Source organism: Oncorhynchus mykiss, chromosome 29, assembly GCF_057628025.1.
Source record: "Oncorhynchus mykiss isolate SJ-2025 chromosome 29, ASM5762802v1, whole genome shotgun sequence".
Lineage (NCBI taxonomy): Eukaryota > Metazoa > Chordata > Actinopteri > Salmoniformes > Salmonidae > Oncorhynchus > Oncorhynchus mykiss.
The window spans coordinates 7,560,304-7,578,012 of record NC_143050.1 but is presented as its reverse complement, the minus strand read 5'-3'; the positions used below and the strand labels follow the sequence as shown (position 1 = coordinate 7,578,012).

At 47.5% G+C, this 17,709-nt stretch overlaps 1 protein-coding gene across 2 annotated transcripts; it reads right to left on the bottom strand.

Moving 5' to 3' along the window:
• Positions 1 to 106: 106 nt before the first annotated feature.
• Positions 107 to 16,931, bottom strand: sparta (spartin a). 2 transcript variants are annotated; one of them, XM_036967941.2, is made up of 8 exons: positions 16,711 to 16,931; positions 14,614 to 15,471; positions 9,255 to 9,449; positions 4,375 to 4,525; positions 4,101 to 4,295; positions 3,812 to 3,970; positions 3,532 to 3,622; positions 107 to 1,206 (listed from the first exon to the last, which is right to left on the bottom strand). In XM_036967941.2, the coding sequence occupies exons 2-8, from the start codon at positions 15,448 to 15,450 to the stop codon at positions 954 to 956; spliced, it is 1,881 nt and encodes a 626-aa protein (XP_036823836.2). In that variant the 5' UTR covers positions 15,451 to 15,471; positions 16,711 to 16,931; the 3' UTR covers positions 107 to 953. The 2 variants fall into 2 exon arrangements, with proteins under 2 accessions (XP_036823836.2, XP_036823837.1); XM_036967942.2 differs by lacking the exon at positions 107 to 1,206 and adding an exon at positions 2,213 to 2,698 and having other exon boundaries at positions 16,711 to 16,927.
• Positions 16,932 to 17,709: the final 778 nt, after the last annotated feature.

Sequence of the window (17,709 nt, the reverse complement as noted above, 5' to 3'; positions counted from 1 at the left end):
GCATGAAGCAACAATAACGTCACAGAAAATAATTTCATAACAAATGACTGAATAATAAAATAGACAGTTGAATTACAAACCGCACAGAGAAAAATCAACAACAGTGTCATTGATATATTGGTATATTTTGCCACAGATACAAATATGTTATATATATATATATATATTACACATTCTATGAAACATATCCGTCATTTAATATGGCTCCAACATTCAGAGGAATGAACAGTTAAGTAGTCTACATACAGTAAGGTGAGATGGAACACAATGGACAGGTTCCATGTGAGCTCTTCAGTTCCATCCCCCAATCCTGACCTTAACCATTAGAAGAGGGGGGGGGGGGGGGGGGGGATACAAAACAGCACCCAAGATCAGCTTTTAGGGGCAACTTCTCCCGTCAGCGAAAGGTCTGGATAGATTTAAAAACAATATGATGCAAGCTCCTTTTTGCAAACTGGAGGCAGTGAAGAGCTATCACCATGATTCTTACATGTACAGCATTTACCCCATTCAGATCTATGAACACAGAGAGGGGCCAAAATATATAGGGGCCTATGAACACAGAGAGGGGCCAAAATATATGAGTCTATTAGCACAGAGAGGGGCCAAAATATATAGGGGCCTATGAACACAGAGAGGGGCCAAAATATATAGGGGCCTATGAACACAGAGAGGGGCCAAAATATATGAGTCTATTAGCACAGAGAGGGGATAAAATATATAGGGGCCTATTGACACAAAGGGGCTTATAAAACATAGGGGCCTATGAACACAGAGAGGGGCCAAAAGATATAGGGGCCTATTGACACACTGAGGGGCCAAAAGATATAGCAGCCTATTAGCACACAGAGTGGTTCTTAAGATATAAATGAACACAGAGAGGGGCTTAAAAAGATCGGGGCTAAAATGTATAGGGGCCAAATAGACAAGAGCCACATAAATGAGTATGACATCTATTTCTTGTCATCCTCATCCTTCTTCCTCTCCCACATCTCTTTCTCCTCTGGTCCTCCGTTGTGGTTGTGGTCTCCGACTGCAACCTGCGGGGTATCGTTTCGCTCTCTGACCACAGCTTTAGCGGTCTGTTTTCCGGCGGTCTTCAGGACACCCTTGATACCCAAGTTGTCCACGTTGAACGCGGCCACGCCCACGTTGATCACTGATTGGATGCCCGTGTCCGTGGCTTTGCTCACGTCATCGCCGTACCTTCATCATAGGATGAGTAGAAGTGGGTGGGTTTAGTGGAAGGCATGAGGAGGGGAGAGAGGAGTAGGGAGGGAGAGAGGGAGTAGGGAGGGAGAGGAGGGAGTAGGTAGGGAGGGGAGGGAGGGAGAAGAGGGAGTAGGTAGGGAGAGAGGAGTAGGGAGGGAGAAGAGGGAGTAGGGAGGGAGAAGAGGGAGTAGGGAGGGAGAGAGGAGTAGGGAGGGAGAAGAGGGAGTAGGGAGGGAGGGGAGAAAGGAGAACGCAGGGAGGAATAGGGAGAGAGAGAGGAGTAGGGAGGGAGAAGAGGGAGTAGGGAGGGAGGGGAGAAAGGAGTAGGGAGAAGGCAGGGAGGAGTAGGGAGAGAGAGGAGTAGGGAGAAGGCAGGGATGAATAGGGAGAGAGAGAGGAGTAGGGAGGGAGAAGAGGGAGTAGGGAGGGAGGGGAGAAAGGAGTAGGGAGAAGGCAGGGAGGAGTAGGGAGAGAGAGGAGTAGGGAGAAGGCAGGGATGAATAGGGAGAGAGAGAGGAGTAGAGAGTAGGCAGGGAGGAATATGGAGAGAGAGAGAGGAATAGGGAGAAGGCAGAGAGGAATAGGGAGAGAGAGAGAGGAGTAGGGAGGTGAGAGAGGAGTAGGGAGGTGAGAGAGAGGAGTAGGGAGGTGAGAGAGAGGAGTAGGGAGGGAGAAGTATGGAGGGAGGAAGGTGTAGGGAGGGAGGAAAGTGTAGGGAGGGAGGTAGGCAGGTGTAGGGAGGGAGGGAGGGAGTGTAGGGAGGGAGGAGTAGGGAGGGAGGGAGGGAGGGAGTGTAGGGAGGGAGGTGTAGGGAAGGGACCTGGTCACCAGTCGTACATTATATAAGGAATAGTCTCTCATATTGGACCTGGTCACCAGTAGTACATTATATAAGGAATAGTCTCTCATATTGGACCTGGTCACCAGTAGTACATTATATAAGGAATAGTCTGTCACATGGGACACAGATGTGAGAGGACAGAGAGAGACACTGACATTATTTGATTTCATATTAGGTTTATTAGTAACAAATCAGGAAAGAGTCTTCACATAAGAATGTCACCACCACCACCACCCAATACACACAGGCATTTAGCTGCCCTGGACACAGACACACAGGCCTGTCAGGACCCCTGCCTGTCTGAAAACAACCCGTAATCCTTTCCATTGCTTTGATCCGAGGACAGGTGTGAATAATATGAGGATGGATGATTTACACCTTCCACCACCAAGCCTTTCAATGGATTTGCTGCAGCCATGTTGGGTTAGATCAACACAAGACTATGACTAGGGGCTAGGGATCAGGGGCTAGGGATCAGGGGTCGTTCTCAGACCAGACCAGAGTTATTCACATAGGCATTCAGTCAGTATTCAGTCACAAAGGTCAAAAGGTTACAATTCAAAAGGTGTCCGTCTTCACTCCCCGACCAGTCAGTCACCCCGTCAGTTAGAGGGGTTGTCTAAAAGACCTTCTAGACCCCGAAATCTGGAAAATAAGAAGATAAAGGGCGAGAGTGAAGGAAAGGAGAGGTGTGGAAAGAACGAAAGAAAGATATTATTTCCCCAAAGCTCCTGCTCATCCTGCCAGTGTGTTTCTCCCTATAATAACACTACATTGTTACCTTGCCAAAGACAGCATCTAGTGGTCTAAAGACGACACTAGCTGGTACCCAGACCCACCAAGATCATGACAGCACCTAGTGGGCTAAAGAAGACACTAGCTGGCACCCAGACCCACCAAGATCATGATGAAAGGGGTGAAACAAAGAGAAGAGGAAAGCATAGCCCCTTAAAATAGAGTGATTGAAGATCACAGGAGGAGAAGAGAGGGCAAGTAGGAGGGGAGGAGAAGGGGGAGGAGGGGAGGAGGAGGAGAAGGGGGAGGAGAAGAGAGGGCAAGTAGGAGGGGAGGAGAATGGGGAGGAGAATGGGGAGGAGATGAGGAGGAGGGGAGGAGGAGGAGGAGGGGGAGAAGAAGAGAGGGCAAGTAGGAGGGGAGGAGAATGGGGAGGAGAGGAGGGAGGAGGAGAAGGAGAAGGGGGAGGAGGAGAAGGAGAAGGGGGAGGAGGAGAAGGAGAATGGGGAGGAGGAGAAAGAGAAGGGGGAGGAGGGGAGGAGGAGAAGGAGAAGGGGGAGGAGGGGAGGAGGAGGAGGAGTGGGAGGAGGGGGAGGAGTGGGAGTGGGAGGAGGGGGAGGAGGAGGAGTGGGAGGAGGGGGAGGAGGGGAGGAGTGGGAGGAGGGGGAGGAGGGGGAGGAGGGGGAGGGGGAGGAGTGGGAGGAGGGGGAGAAGGGGGAGGAGAAGGAAAGAGAGGGACTTACTTATGCTTCACGGTCATGACCGTCTCAGAGGTGACACTCTTGCCGATGTTCTTAGCTCCAGTTTCCAAACCAGTCCACATAGCGGAGAGACCTTAGACAGAGATAGACAGGAGAATAGTTTGATTATCAGACAGGTAGGTCACTCTAGTACAGGTGGCTAGGCCTATTAACAGAATCTGCATATCTACCATTCAAATAACTTTCAGAAATACTCTGATGATAATCAACATATTCTGTGTGTGGATCGAGGTCGCTACTATGCGTCTTTCTCTCTCCATACCCTTTATGCTGCTGACTGCCACCACCATAGCGCCATCCAGGTTGGAGCGGCCATCTTTAGTGTTCTTCATGGACTCAGGGATAAGTTTACTGCCATGTTTCTTTACATGCGGAGCCAGCTTCTCCCCCACACAGCCTACTACGGTACACACTCCGTCCACTGCAAACACACAAAACACAAGTTTACAAGAGTGTTAGTAGACACACACACACGTTTTGGTGATCTTTATATGCCCCCTCCATCCCATAGAGATATCATGTTTGTTTTGTACCCTCCTCCATATCCTTACCCAGGAACTGACTGACGCGAACAGCACCCCCGGTGGCCTGTTTTGCGTGGTGCAGGCCCTTGGTAACGCCAGGGCTGACCTCAGCCGGGACGTTCTCTGGGGTGATGTGTTCTCTCAGCTTAGACGCTCCTTTCTGGATGGCCTTACCTGTGGCCTCCGCTCCACGCACAAACCCTTTACTCAGCCACGATGCACCTGCAGGGAGGGTGGGATGTACAGACAGACTGCATGTTCAAATACATATACACCTACACACACACACAGACACCCCTACCTGCCAGGATGCCTTGGGACATCTTCTCGCTCCATTCAGGTAGGGGGAGTTCTTCCTCCCCTGTCCCTGCTCCCGCCACCTCCACAGGGGGACCAATGGGAACCTTCTCACTCAGGTTCATGATCTCTGACCCTGCCCCCTCCTCTGGAGCCTAACAGACAGGAAATGAGGTCATGGAATAGATATCAACTTTTAGTATGTAGAGCAGAAGTTTATCCTGATCACAGAACACACCTGATCTGGGCCGGAGTCCATAAAGCATCTCAGAGAAGTGCTGATCTAGGACTTCCCAGTCCACCCCAGCCCATTCCAACCCCACCCCACTCCAGCCCACTCCACCCCACCCCATTCCAACCCCACCCCACTCCAACCCCATTCCAACCCCACATCACTCCAACCCAACCCCACCCCACTCCAACCCCCACTCCAGCCCACTCCCCCCCACCCCATTCCAACCCCACTCCACCCCAGCCCCACCCCATCCCAACCCCACTCCACCCCAGCCCCACCCCATTCCAACCCCACCCCATTCCAACCCCACTCCAGCCCAGCCCAACTCCACCCCAGCCCCACTCCACCCCAGCCCCACTCCACCCCAGCCCCACTCCACCCCAGCCCAGCCCATTCCAAACCCACTACACCCCAGCCCAGCCCAGCCCATTCCAGCCCCACCCCATTCCGGGGCGACAGGTAGCCTAATGGTTAGAGCGTTGGACTAGTAACCGAAAGGTTGCAAGATCGAATCCCGGAGCTGACAAACGAGAATGCCATTGAGAATAAGAATTTGTTCCTAACTGACTTGCCTAGTTAAATAAAAAAGGTAACATTTTTTTGTAATGATATTAAAATAAATTCCAACCCCATTCCAGCTCACGCCAGCCTGGACACATTCCTGTGAGCTGTAGTAGACTACAGTAGGTAACTGAGGAGAACCAGTGTGTTTCCACCCACAACACAATAACAAGCATTTGGTGATGAGTGGTGAGACAGAAACAAGAGAAATATGTCTCCTAAGAACACAGTGCACCAGCCTTCACTATAGGCCTGCAATAGTTAGCTGCGTTTTATGTTGACTTAAAACCACTAATTAGTTTTGGTTACTTAAAAAATATATATGTAAAAACTGGTGCGTGTGTATGTGACTACACAGTAACTTGTGAACAAAGACACTTCGTAAGCATTGCTAATGTGGTGGATTTCATTTGAATTCCAGCCTTTGAAAAATTTGTATGGGGACATTGACCCCACAGATTCCAGTCAGCCAGCTCTAGTCCTCCCCAGTAGAACACTGTTGCAGTTCAGTCAGCTCTAGTCCTCCCCAGTAGAACACTGTTGTAGTTCAGTCAGTCAGCTCTAGTCCTCCCCAGTAGAACACTGTTGCAGTTCAGTCAGTCAGCTCTAGTCCTCCCCAGTAGAACACTGTTGTAGTTCAGTCAGCCAGCTCTAGTCCTCCCCAGTAGAACACTGTTGCAGTTCAGTCAGCTCTAGTCCTCCCCAGTAGAACACTGTTGTAGTTCAGCCAGCTCTAGTCCTCCCCAGTAGCACACTGTTGTAGTTCAGTCAGCCAGCTCTAGTCCTCCCCAGTAGAACACTGTTGTAGTTCAGTCAGCTCTAGTCCTCCCCAGTAGAACACTGTTGAAGTTCAGTCAGTCAGCTCTAGTCCTCCCCAGTAGAACACTGTTGTAGTTCAGTCAGCCAGCTCTAGTCCTCCCCAGTAGAACACTGTTGTAGTTCAGTCAGCTCTAGTCCTCCCCAGTAGAACACTGTTGTAGTTCAGTCAGCTCTAGTCCTCCCCAGTAGAACACTGTTGTAGTTCAGTCAGTCAGCTCTAGTCCTCCCCAGTAGAACACTGTTGTAGTTCAGTCAGTCAGCTCTAGTCCTCCCCAGTAGAACACTGTTGTAGTTCAGTCAGTCAGCTCTAGTCCTCCCCAGTAGAACACTGTTGTAGTTCAGTCAGTCAGCTCTAGTCCTCCCCAGTAGAACACTGTTGTAGTTCAGCCAGCTCTAGTCCTCCCCAGTAGAACACTGTTGTAGTTCAGTCAGCCAGCTCTAGTCCTCCCCAGTAGAACACTGTTGTAGTTCAGTCAGCTCTAGTCCTCCCCAGTAGAACACTGTTGTAGTTCAGCCAGCTCTAGTCCTCCCCAGTAGAACACTGTTGTAGTTCAGTCAGCTCTAGTCCTCCCCAGTAGAACACTGTTGAAGTTCAGTCAGTCAGCTCTAGTCCTCCCCAGTAGAACACTGTTGTAGTTCAGTCAGCCAGCTCTAGTCCTCCCCAGTAGAACACTGTTGTAGTTCAGTCAGCTCTAGTCCTCCCCAGTAGAACACTGTTGTAGTTCAGTCAGCCAGCTCTAGTCCTCCCCAGTAGAACACTGTTGTAGTTCAGTCAGCTCTAGTCCTCCCCAGTAGAACACTGTTGTAGTTCAGTCAGCTCTAGTCCTCCCCAGTAGAACACTGTTGTAGTTCAGTCAGTCAGCTCTAGTCCTCCCCAGTAGAACACTGTTGTAGTTCAGTCAGTCAGCTCTAGTCCTCCCCAGTAGAACACTGTTGTAGTTCAGTCAGTCAGCTCTAGTCCTCCCCAGTAGAACACTGTTGTAGTTCAGCCAGCTCTAGTCCTCCCCAGTAGAACACTGTTGTAGTTCAGTCAGCCAGCTCTAGTCCTCCCCAGTAGAACACTGTTGTAGTTCAGTCAGCTCTAGTCCTCCCCAGTAGAACACTGTTGTAGTTCAGTCAGCTCTAGTCCTCCCCAGTAGAACACTGTTGTAGTTCAGTCAGCTCTAGTCCTCTCCAGTAGAACACTGTTGTAGTTCAGTCAGCCAGCTCTAGTCCTCCCCAGTAGAACACTGTTGTAGTTCAGCCAGCTCTAGTCCTCCCCAGTAGAACACTGTTGTAGTTCAGTCAGCTCTAGTCTTCCCCAGTAGAACACTGTTGTAGTTCAGCCAGCTCTAGTCCTCCCCAGTAGAACACTGTTGTAGTTCAGCCAGCTCTAGTCCTCCCCAGTAGAACACTGTTGTAGTTCAGTGAGCCAGCTCTAGTCCTCCCCAGTAGAACACTGTTGTAGTTCAGTCAGCCAGCTCTAGTCCTCCCCAGTAGAACACTGTTGTAGTTCAGTCAGCTCTAGTCCTCCCCAGTAGAACACTGTTGTAGTTCAGTCAGTCAGCTCTAGTCCTCCCCAGTAGAACACTGTTGTAGTTCAGTCAGCTCTAGTCCTCCCCAGTAGAACACTGTTGTAGTTCAGTCAGCTCTAGTCCTCCCCAGTAGAACACTGTTGTAGTTCAGTCAGCTCTAGTCCTCCCCAGTAGAACACTGTTGTAGTTCAGTCAGTCAGCTCTAGTCCTCCCCAGTAGAACACTGTTGTAGTTCAGTCAATCAGCTCTAGTCCTCCCCAGTAGAACACTGTTGTAGTTCAGTCAGTCAGCTCTAGTCCTCCCCAGTAGAACACTGTTGTAGTTAAGTCAGCCAGCTCTTGTCCTCCCCAGTAGAACACTGTTGTAGTTCAGTCAGCCAGCTCTAGTCCTCCCCAGTAGAACACTGTTGTAGTTCAGTCAGCCAGCTCTAGTCCTCCCCAGTAGAACACTGTTGTAGTTCAGTCAATCAGCTCTAGTCCTCCCCAGTAGAACACTGTTGTAGTTCAGTCAGTCAGCTCTAGTCCTCCCCAGTAGAACACTGTTGTAGTTCAGTCAGCCAGCTCTTGTCCTCCCCAGTAGAACACTGTTGTAGTTCAGTCAGCCAGCTCTAGTCCTCCCCAGTAGAACACTGTTGTAGTTCAGTCAGCCAGCTCTAGTCCTCCCCAGTAGAACACTGTTGTAGTTCAGTCAGTCAGCTCTAGTCCTCCCCAGTAGAACACTGTTGTAGTTCAGCCAGCTCTAGTCCTCCCCAGTAGAACACTGTTGTAGTTCAGTCAGCCAGCTCTAGTCCTCCCCAGTAGAACACTGTTGTAGTTCAGTCAGTCAGCTCTAGTCCTCCCCAGTAGAACACTGTTGTAGTTCAGTCAGTCAGCTCTAGTCCTCCCCAGTAGAACACTGTTGTAGTTCAGTCAGCCAGCTCTAGTCCTCCCCAGTAGAACACTGTTGTAGTTCAGTCAGTCAGCTCTAGTCCTCCCCAGTAGAACACTGTTGTAGTTCAGTCAGTCAGCTCTAGTCCTCCCCAGTAGAACACTGTTGTAGTTCAGCCAGCTCTAGTCCTCCCCAGTAGAACACTGTTGTAGTTCAGTCAGTCAGCTCTAGTCCTCCCCAGTAGAACACTGTTGTAGTTCAGTCAGTCAGCTCTAGTCCTCCCCAGTAGAACACTGTTGTAGTTCAGCCAGCTCTAGTCCTCCCCAGTAGAACACTGTTGTAGTTCAGCCAGCTCTAGTCCTCCCCAGTAGAACACTGTTGTAGTTCAGCCAGCTCTAGTCCTCCCCAGTAGAACACTGTTGTAGTTCAGTCAGTCAGCTCTAGTCCTCCCCAGTAGAACACTGTTGTAGTTCAGTCAGTCAGCTCTAGTCCTCCCCAGTAGAACACTGTTGTAGTTCAGCCAGCTCTAGTCCTCCCCAGTAGAACACTGTTGTAGTTCAGTCAGCTCTAGTCCTCCCCAGTAGAACACTGTTGTAGTTCAGTCAGTCAGCTCTAGTCCTCCCCAGTAGAACACTGTTGTAGTTCAGTCAGTCAGCTCTAGTCCTCCCCAGTAGAACACTGTTGTAGTTCAGTCAGTCAGCTCTAGTCCTCCCCAGTAGAACACTGTTGTAGTTCAGTCAGTGAACTCTAGTCCTCCCCAGTAGAACACTGTTGTAATCCATATGATTTATTGTTACTGCTACTGGTGGATCACTGACAAACTAGGAGCTGGCTGTGAGAGTGTTTTACTGTGTGTGTTACTGTGTGTGTGTGTGTGTTTAACCTCACCTGTACCCGTAGCTCAGTGAGTTGTGAGAGGAGGTCCTGAAAGGCATGTCTGTCTGCTGCAGGCAGTTCAGAGGACAGCACAACCCCTACGTAGGACCCGGGTATCCCCGCCATGGTGTCAGGAAACATAAAGATCCCAGAGGTAGACAGAAGCACTGGGGTGTCTGGAGTCAGGGGGTACAGCCAGTCACACACCTGTAACACACACACACACGTTAGGAAGGAGCACAGGGTGTCTGGCGTCAGAGGGTACAACCAGTCAGACACCTGCAACACACACACACACACACACACACACGTTAGGAAGGAGCACAGGGTGTCTGGCGTCAGAGGGTACAACCAGTCAGACACCTGCAACACACACACACACACACACACACACACATCCTCATCTGCACATCTATCACTCCAGTGTTATTTGCTAAATTGTAATTTTTTCGCCACTATGGCCTATTTATTGCCTACCTCCCTTATCTTACCTCCTTTGCACACACTGTATATAGACTTTTTCTATTGTGTTATTGACTGTATGTTTGTTTATTCCACGTGTAACTCTGTGTTGTTGTTTGTGTCGCACTGCTTTGCTTTATCTTGGCCAGGTCACAGTTGTAAATGACAACTTGTTCTCAACTAGCCTATCTGGTTAAATAAAGGTGTTCTCAACTGGCCTACCTGGTTAAATAAAGGTGTTCTCAACTGGCCTACCTGGTTAAATAAAGGTGTTCTCAACTGGCCTACCTGGTTAAATAAAGGTTAAATAAAGGTGTTCTCAACTTGCCTACCTGGTTAAATAAAGGTGTTCTCAACTGGCCTACCTGGTTAAATAAAGGTGTTCTCAACTGGCCTACCTGGTTAAATAAAGGTGTTCTCAACTGGCCTACCTGGTTAAATAAAGGTGTTCTCAACTGGCCTACCTGGTTAAATAAAGGTGTTCTCAACTAGCCTACCTGGTTAAATAAAGGTGTTCTCAACTAGCCTACCTGGTTAAATAAAGGTGTTCTCAACTGGCCTACCTGGTTAAATAAAGGTGTTCTCAACTGGCCTACCTGGTTAAATAAAGGTGTTCTCAACTGGCCTACCTGGTTAAATAAAGGTGTTCTCAACTGGCCTACCTGGTTAAATAAAGGTGTTCTCAACTGGCCTACCTGGTTAAATAAAGGTGTTCTCAACTGGCCTACCTGGTTAAATAAAGGTGTTCTCAACTAGCCTACCTGGTTAAATAAAGGTGTTCTCAACTGGCCTACCTGGTTAAATAAAGGTGTTCTCAACTGGCCTACCTGGTTAAATAAAGGTGTTCTCAACTGGCCTACCTGGTTAAATAAAGGTGTTCTCAACTAGCCTACCTGGTTAAATAAAGGTGTTCTCAACTGGCCTACCTGGTTAAATAAAGGTGTTCTCAACTAGCCTACCTGGTTAAATAAAGGTTAAATAAAGGTGTTCTCAACTGGCCTACCTGGTTAAATAAAGGTGTTCTCAACTAGCCTACCTGGTTAAATAAAGGTGTTCTCAACTGGCCTACCTGGTTAAATAAAGGTGTTCTCAACTGGCCTACCTGGTTAAATAAAGGTGTTCTCAACTGGCCTACCTGGTTAAATAAAAGGTGAAAATAAATACATTTAAATAAAAACGCACACGTTAGGAAGGAGCACTGGGGTTACTAGGATTACAGAGGTATTCAGTGTGACCCTCGTCAGGGTACAACCAAAACAACAACATGTACGCCAAACAGAACGTAGACTATATCACTGGTTGGCAGTTGGCATGGTCAGGGCTGGGAAACTGCTATTTGTTCATTCAGACCCTATCCATGGTACATTACCACAGCCTGCAACACAACAGAACAGCAGAGTCATCTGTTAACTGGCCCCTATTGTACTGCTGGGACACTGAGCTACCCAGAACATAACAGGGTTAGAGTGAGACACCACAGGCCAGTCAACACACATGCCTGGGTTTAACACGTCTGACTAGATCACATCCCAACTGGCACCCTATTCCCTACATAAGGGTTAGAGCGGTGGACTAGTAACCGAAAGGTTGCAAGATCAAATCCCCGAGCTGACAAGGTTCAAATCTGTCGTTCTGAACAAGGCAGTTAACCCACTGTTCCCTGAACAAGGCAGTTAACCCACTGTTCCCCTGAACAAGGCAGTTAACCCACTGTTCCCCTGAACAAAGCAGTTTAACCCACTGTTCCCCTGAACAAGGCAGTTTAACCCACTGTTCCCCTGAACAAGGCAGTTTAACCCACTGTTCCCCTGAACAAGGCAGTTTAACCCACTGTTCCCCTGAACAAGGCAGTTTAACCCACTGTTCCCCTGAACAAGGCAGTTTAACCCACTGTTCCCCTGAACAAGGCAGTTTAACCCACTGTTCCCCTGAACAAGGCAGTTTAACCCACTGTGCCCCTGAACAAGGCAGTTTAACCCACTGTTCCCCTGAATAAGGCAGTTAACCCACTGTTCCCTGGTAGTTACATGCTTTTACATGAAGGGGGGGGCGGGGGTTACATGCTGTGTAATAACCACTAATTACTTCAAGTTTCAGCCATATATTCTATTGCGTGGCTGTTACTATTATTTTAAAATGTTAGAGATGCCAATCCTATTGTTTATCGTATGTAGTATTACTCTGTACTGCCATAAGTGCTAGAGAGAGAGAGAGAGAGAGAGAGACATAAATCTTGACCCTTTATCCATCCAAGTAATTTGTTTCTCTCTCCAAGAAGTGAATGTTTAAGTTTATGTTTATATTGATGCTGTGTTTATAGCTCTTTATAGACATGTTGTAAGTGTAATTGCCATTTATTCATGTACACATACTGTACCAGTCCAAAGTCTGGACACACCTACTCATTTAAGGGTTTTTCTTCATTTGTACTATTGTCTACATTGTAGAATAATAGCGAAGACATCAAAAATATGAAATAACACATTTGGAATCATGTAGTAATCAAAGAAGTATTAAACAACTCATTCAAAGTAGCCACCCTTTGCCTCGATGACAGCTTTACACACTCTTGGAATTCTCTCAACCAGCTTCATGTGGAATGCATTTCAATTAACAGGTGTGCCTTGTTAAAAGTTCAATTGTGGAATTTCTTCTTAATGGGTTTGAGCCAAACAATTGTGTTGTGACAAGGCAGGGGTGGTATACATAAGATAGCCCTATTTGGTGAAATACCAAGTCCATATTATGGTAAGAACAGCTTGAATAAGCAGAGGAACGACAGTCCATCATTACTTTAAGACATGAAGGTCAGTCAAAACGGAACAATTCCAAGAACTTTGAATGTTTCTTTAAGTGCATTCACAAAAACCATCAAGCACTATGATGAAACTGGCTCTCATGAGGACCGCCACAGGAAAGGAAGACCCAGAGTTACCTCTGCTGCAGAGGATAAGTTCATTAGAGTTACCAGCCACAGAAATTGAGGCCCAAATAAATCCTTCACAGAGTTCAAGTAACAGACATCTCAACATCAACTGTTCAGAGGAGACTGTGTGAATCAGGCCTTCATGGTCGAATTTCTGCAAAGAAACCACTACTAAAAGGACACTAATAATAAGAAGAGACTTGATTGGGCCAAGAAACACGAGCAATGGACATTTGACAGGTGGAAATCTGTCCTTTGGTCTGATGAGTCCAAATTTGAGATTTTTGGATCCAACTGCCGTGTCTTTGTGAGATGCGGTGTGGGTGAACGGATGATCTCTGCAAGTGTGGTTCCCACCGTGAAGCATGGAGGAGGAGGTGTGATGATGCTTTGCTAGTGACACTGTCAGTGATGCATTCTGCAGCGATACGCCATCCCATCTGGCTTGCGCTTAATGGGACTATAATTTATTTTTCAACAGGACAAGGACACAAAACACACCTCCAGGCTGTGCAAGGGCTATTTGACCAGGAAGGAGAGAGATGGAGTGCTGCATCAGATGACCTGGCCTCTACAATCACCCAACCTCAACCCAATTGAGAAGGTTTAGCATGAGTTGGACCACAGAGTGAAGGAAAAGCAGCCAACAAGTGCTCAGCATTTGTGGGAACTCCAGGTGAGAGTGTAACACTCACAATTCCAGGTGACTTCCTCATGAAGCTGGTTGAGAGAATGCCAAGAGTGTGCAAAGCTGTCACCAAGGCAAAGGGTGGCTACTTTGAAGAATATAAAATATATTTTGATTTGTTTAACACTTTTGTGTTATTTCATCGTTTTGATGTCTTCACTATTATTCTACAATGTAGAAAATAGTAAAAAATAAAGAAAAACCCTTGAGTAGGTGTGTCCAAACTTTTGACTGGTACTGTATGTTTTTACATGGTCCTTGTAACCGGATTTAGTTTTTTTCAAGGTCCGTAATTTCTCCGGATTTAGCGATCAATAGTTTTTACTGTGTAATTGGTTCCACGAGTGGAAAGAGAAAGACTTCTCATTCAGTAGAACCTCCCACCATCCTCCTCTCATCTGCCTAATGGAGGAGATGCATGCATTGTGACCTCACCACTGGGAGAGAATTCTAGAATTCCATTTAGGTCTGGGAATTCTTCGTTGTCATAGCAACACCAAACAAAGAGAAATGGACGGCAGGTTGCCTAGCGGTTAGAGGGTTGGCCCAGTAACTGAAAGGTCACTGGTTCTAATACCCAAGTTGACAAGGTGGAGAATATGTTGACGTGCCCTTGAGCAAGGCCCTTATCACTAATTTGCTCCTGGGGTGCTATACTGCTATGGCTTGTAAAACAACACATGACAATAAAACTATGGTAGACCATCCCACGTGTCTGTCTGTCTGTGAAATGCTTGAGCACTGGGTTGACACGGTATCAATCTATGGCATCTGCCATTCGTCTCACTAATCCTGAACTAAGAGATATGGCTACACTTCGGTTAGTCTCACTCATCTGGAATAAGATATGGTCTATGATGGTGCTTGTTCTGAGACAAGGGGAAACAACTTCATCTGTAAACAACAGATCTTATCTGGAGATAGAGATCTGGGGCATATTCAGTAGGGCACAAAGTACCAAAACTTTTTGAAAAACGTATAAATATGAGGTTTCAGACCATTGGGTGCCTAATGAACACAACCCTGAACAAGACTGAATCCAGACGACATCCAGCCTAAAACAGTTAGATGAAACTACCTCAAGCTGCCACAACCACAGTTACCCTCAACCCTTTTCTCTACTGCTCTTCTACAAACAGGAGTTGCTTTTCAATTCATTATGCAGTTACTCTCCATACAGGTGTGTTGGAGACAATATACTATTTTCTATTGGTATTTTAAACACACACACACACACACACAAGCCAACACCCACCCTCACCCTCTCTCTCATACACACACAGTGGTTTCCTTACGTGTAGGAAGGCTGATGCTCCTCCGTTGGCCATGTCTTTGAGCTGGCTGCTGAACCTGATGATGCGTAGATAACCCGGGTACGATGGGGCGCTCACCTGGCCATCCGACGACACGAAAAACATCTGCACCCCCCGAGGGAGGAACAAAAGCTCCTCTCCGTCCCCCCCTACCCCTCCCTTGGGCTGTGGAGGTCCCCCCACCCTCTGCCCCCCCAGCCCCAGACCCCCTCCTCCGGCTGGGCTATAAGCCAGGCTGTGGTGCCCGTCGGTGGGCTGGGGGGTGTAGGCTGGGGGCTGCTCTCCTGGGAGCCCCAGGGGCAGGGCAGGGAGGATGGGCAGGGAGGGGGCCATGGTGATGCCTGTAGCCCCGGCAGAGAGGCTGTCTGTTGGGGTAGCCCCGGGTGGCAGTGTGGGGTAGAGATGGGGGAGGGGGTTGGAGGAACCAGGCAGCGGCATAGGGGGCACCAATGGCCCCAGGGTGGGATAGAGGCACTGGGAAGAGAGATCCACTAGATCCACCAACGCTGGGCCTCCCTGGCCCGCCGTCCCCACCCCTGCTGTCTCCATGTTTGCTAGTCGGGTGCTGATGTTAGTTAGAGTCTCCCTCATCTTCTGCTGCAACTGCCTGGCCGTGTCCCAGGGGGCTCCCTGGTTCTGTGGCCCCCTGGTAGGGACCTCCAGGCCCAGGGTTAGGTGCTGCCGGCCCCTCCTGTACAGCTCCAGGGCCTGGGCCCCCTGCCCTGCCTGGTCAGCCGCCAGGCCCCTGGTCAGACACTCCAACGCACGGTCATACTGGTCCCTTATCAGCAGCAACTCTGCTGGCTCTGCCAACGACATGTCTTACTGCAGGCTGGAGATCTAGACAGAGGAAAGGAGAGGGGGATGAGGAGAGGAAGAGAGGGAAAATGAGAGGGAGGAGAAAAGGATGAGACAGGGATGAGAGGAGAAACATGGGAGGGAAGACAGCGCAATGTGAGAAAAGAGGAGAAAAAAAGAGAAAAAAAGAGTTGGTGAGATGAGGGCAAAGGATGGGAGGATGGAGAGGGGGAATTAGAAGGGGAGAGAAGAGGGGGATAGAGGAGAGGTGAGGGGAAGAAGGAAATCAATCAAGAAGGCCAATTGTCACTATTACTGTTTTGTATCTCTGTGAAACCAGCCTGCTCTCATAGACTAGACGTAGCATAGTGATATGTTACGTTTGGTTTGGTTACACAAGACAACAATTAAAAGGCAACAATTAAAATAGGGTGTTTTGCCGGGGTAGATGGGTGGGCATATAACGCAAACGTCTAGCAAGCCAAAGGTTGCGAGTCCGAATGTCATTACGGACAACTTTAGCAACGATTTACTACTTTTTAGCTACTTTGCACGTTAGTTAACCCTTCCCCTAAACCTTTAACCTAAATCGAAAACTTAACCTCTAGCCTGGCTAACGTTAGCCACCTAGCTAGAATTCGTAACATATTTTACGTTTCACAAATTCTGGACATTTAATACAAATTGTAATTTGTAACATATCATACGAAATGGGTGACGGACATCCACAAATGAATACCTACAGTACCATATGAAACTCAACATATCATTCTAAATGGAGTGTATCGGGTGTTTTACATACACAATAATACGAAATGCTCTGAGACCATGTTAGTGAAACCGGTTGTCAAATACACTCCCAAAGAGAATGACATTAGGTGCTATTAAGACCACACAATATTCAAATCTCTAATTTGATATTAAAATAAAAACAATCCAACACATGCAACACGTTATTAGGTATTATAACTAGACATTACAGTTTCAAATTGTTTAGGAAGTAATCGTGACAGCTTTTTCCTCCAAATCTCTCAGCTATGCTTTTAGGGGGTTTGTCTGGCTGGTTCCACCTGTATGACAACATTCAACAGATGTTTTTAAAGCGTGATGTTTCTTTCAACAATAATGAAAACTCTTTGAATAGTTATGTAGACTAGTTCTTGTCATTTTGACAACAAAAAAAAAATGCAGTTTTCTTAGGGTCAAATAACGACCGAGTAGGCTACTGTTGTCTACATAACTACTCAACTTTACGGACAGTCGAACCCCAAATAAACCTACCTTTAGCGGCAAACCCGTGATTTCAAACTACTCCAGAAATGGAAATAAGACGACAATGTTAGTTAATGAGAAGTAACATTGTAGCCATTTATCAAAAATACGTTTTTCTTTCTCGGATCAACGTGCGCCTATCCTGCTGTGTCTCGCTGTCCCCAAACATACGCATATCTAAAATTCGCGAAACGCTGACAGGTTGAGGGTCGTCACTAGTTACCACAGCCACAAAGTCATAAACCCCGCCTATTTATACAATTGTATCTTCTTCAAATCTGATTTAAAACTTAACCCTAACCTCAACCCTGACCTTAACCACACTGCTGTCTAACACTAATGCTTGACATGGGATGAAAAACGCCCAGTAGACTGTATTCACACACAAAATGACATTATGCTATAGAGGCATGCGATTATTCCCTGTTAAGGGTTCATAGACATTTTGGCAGATGGAATTTCATGACTTCTCCGTGACCAATAATTAGTGTTGTCTCTATATAGCCTACATTAAAAAGTCAGCATATGTGTCTTATTGACACTAGAAGGCTGCTCTGCCCTACCAAGCAAAAAAGCAGTAACTGCTCATTTGGTCGAAAAATGAGTTAATGTCATTTTTTGCCACATTAAATACATAATTAATAATGTAGACAAGTACCCTGCCTCTATTGTATTGTGTTCAGGAGAAATGTTAGCAGTAACTGCAGTGTGGACTATTAGACCAGGGCTGATGGTTAGGCTACAGTGTGGTGAGACAGACCAGGGCTGATGTTTAGGCTACAGTGTGGAGTATTAGACCAGGGCTGATGTTTAGGCTACAGTGTGGACTATTAGACCAGGGCTGATGGTTAGGCTACAGGGTGGTGAGACAGACCAGGGCTGATGTTTAGGCTACAGGGTGGTGAGACAGACCAGGGCTGATGTTTAGGCTACAGTGTGGTGAGACAGACCAGGGCTGATGTTTAGGCTACAGTGTGGTGAGATAGACCAGGGCTGATGTTTAGGCTA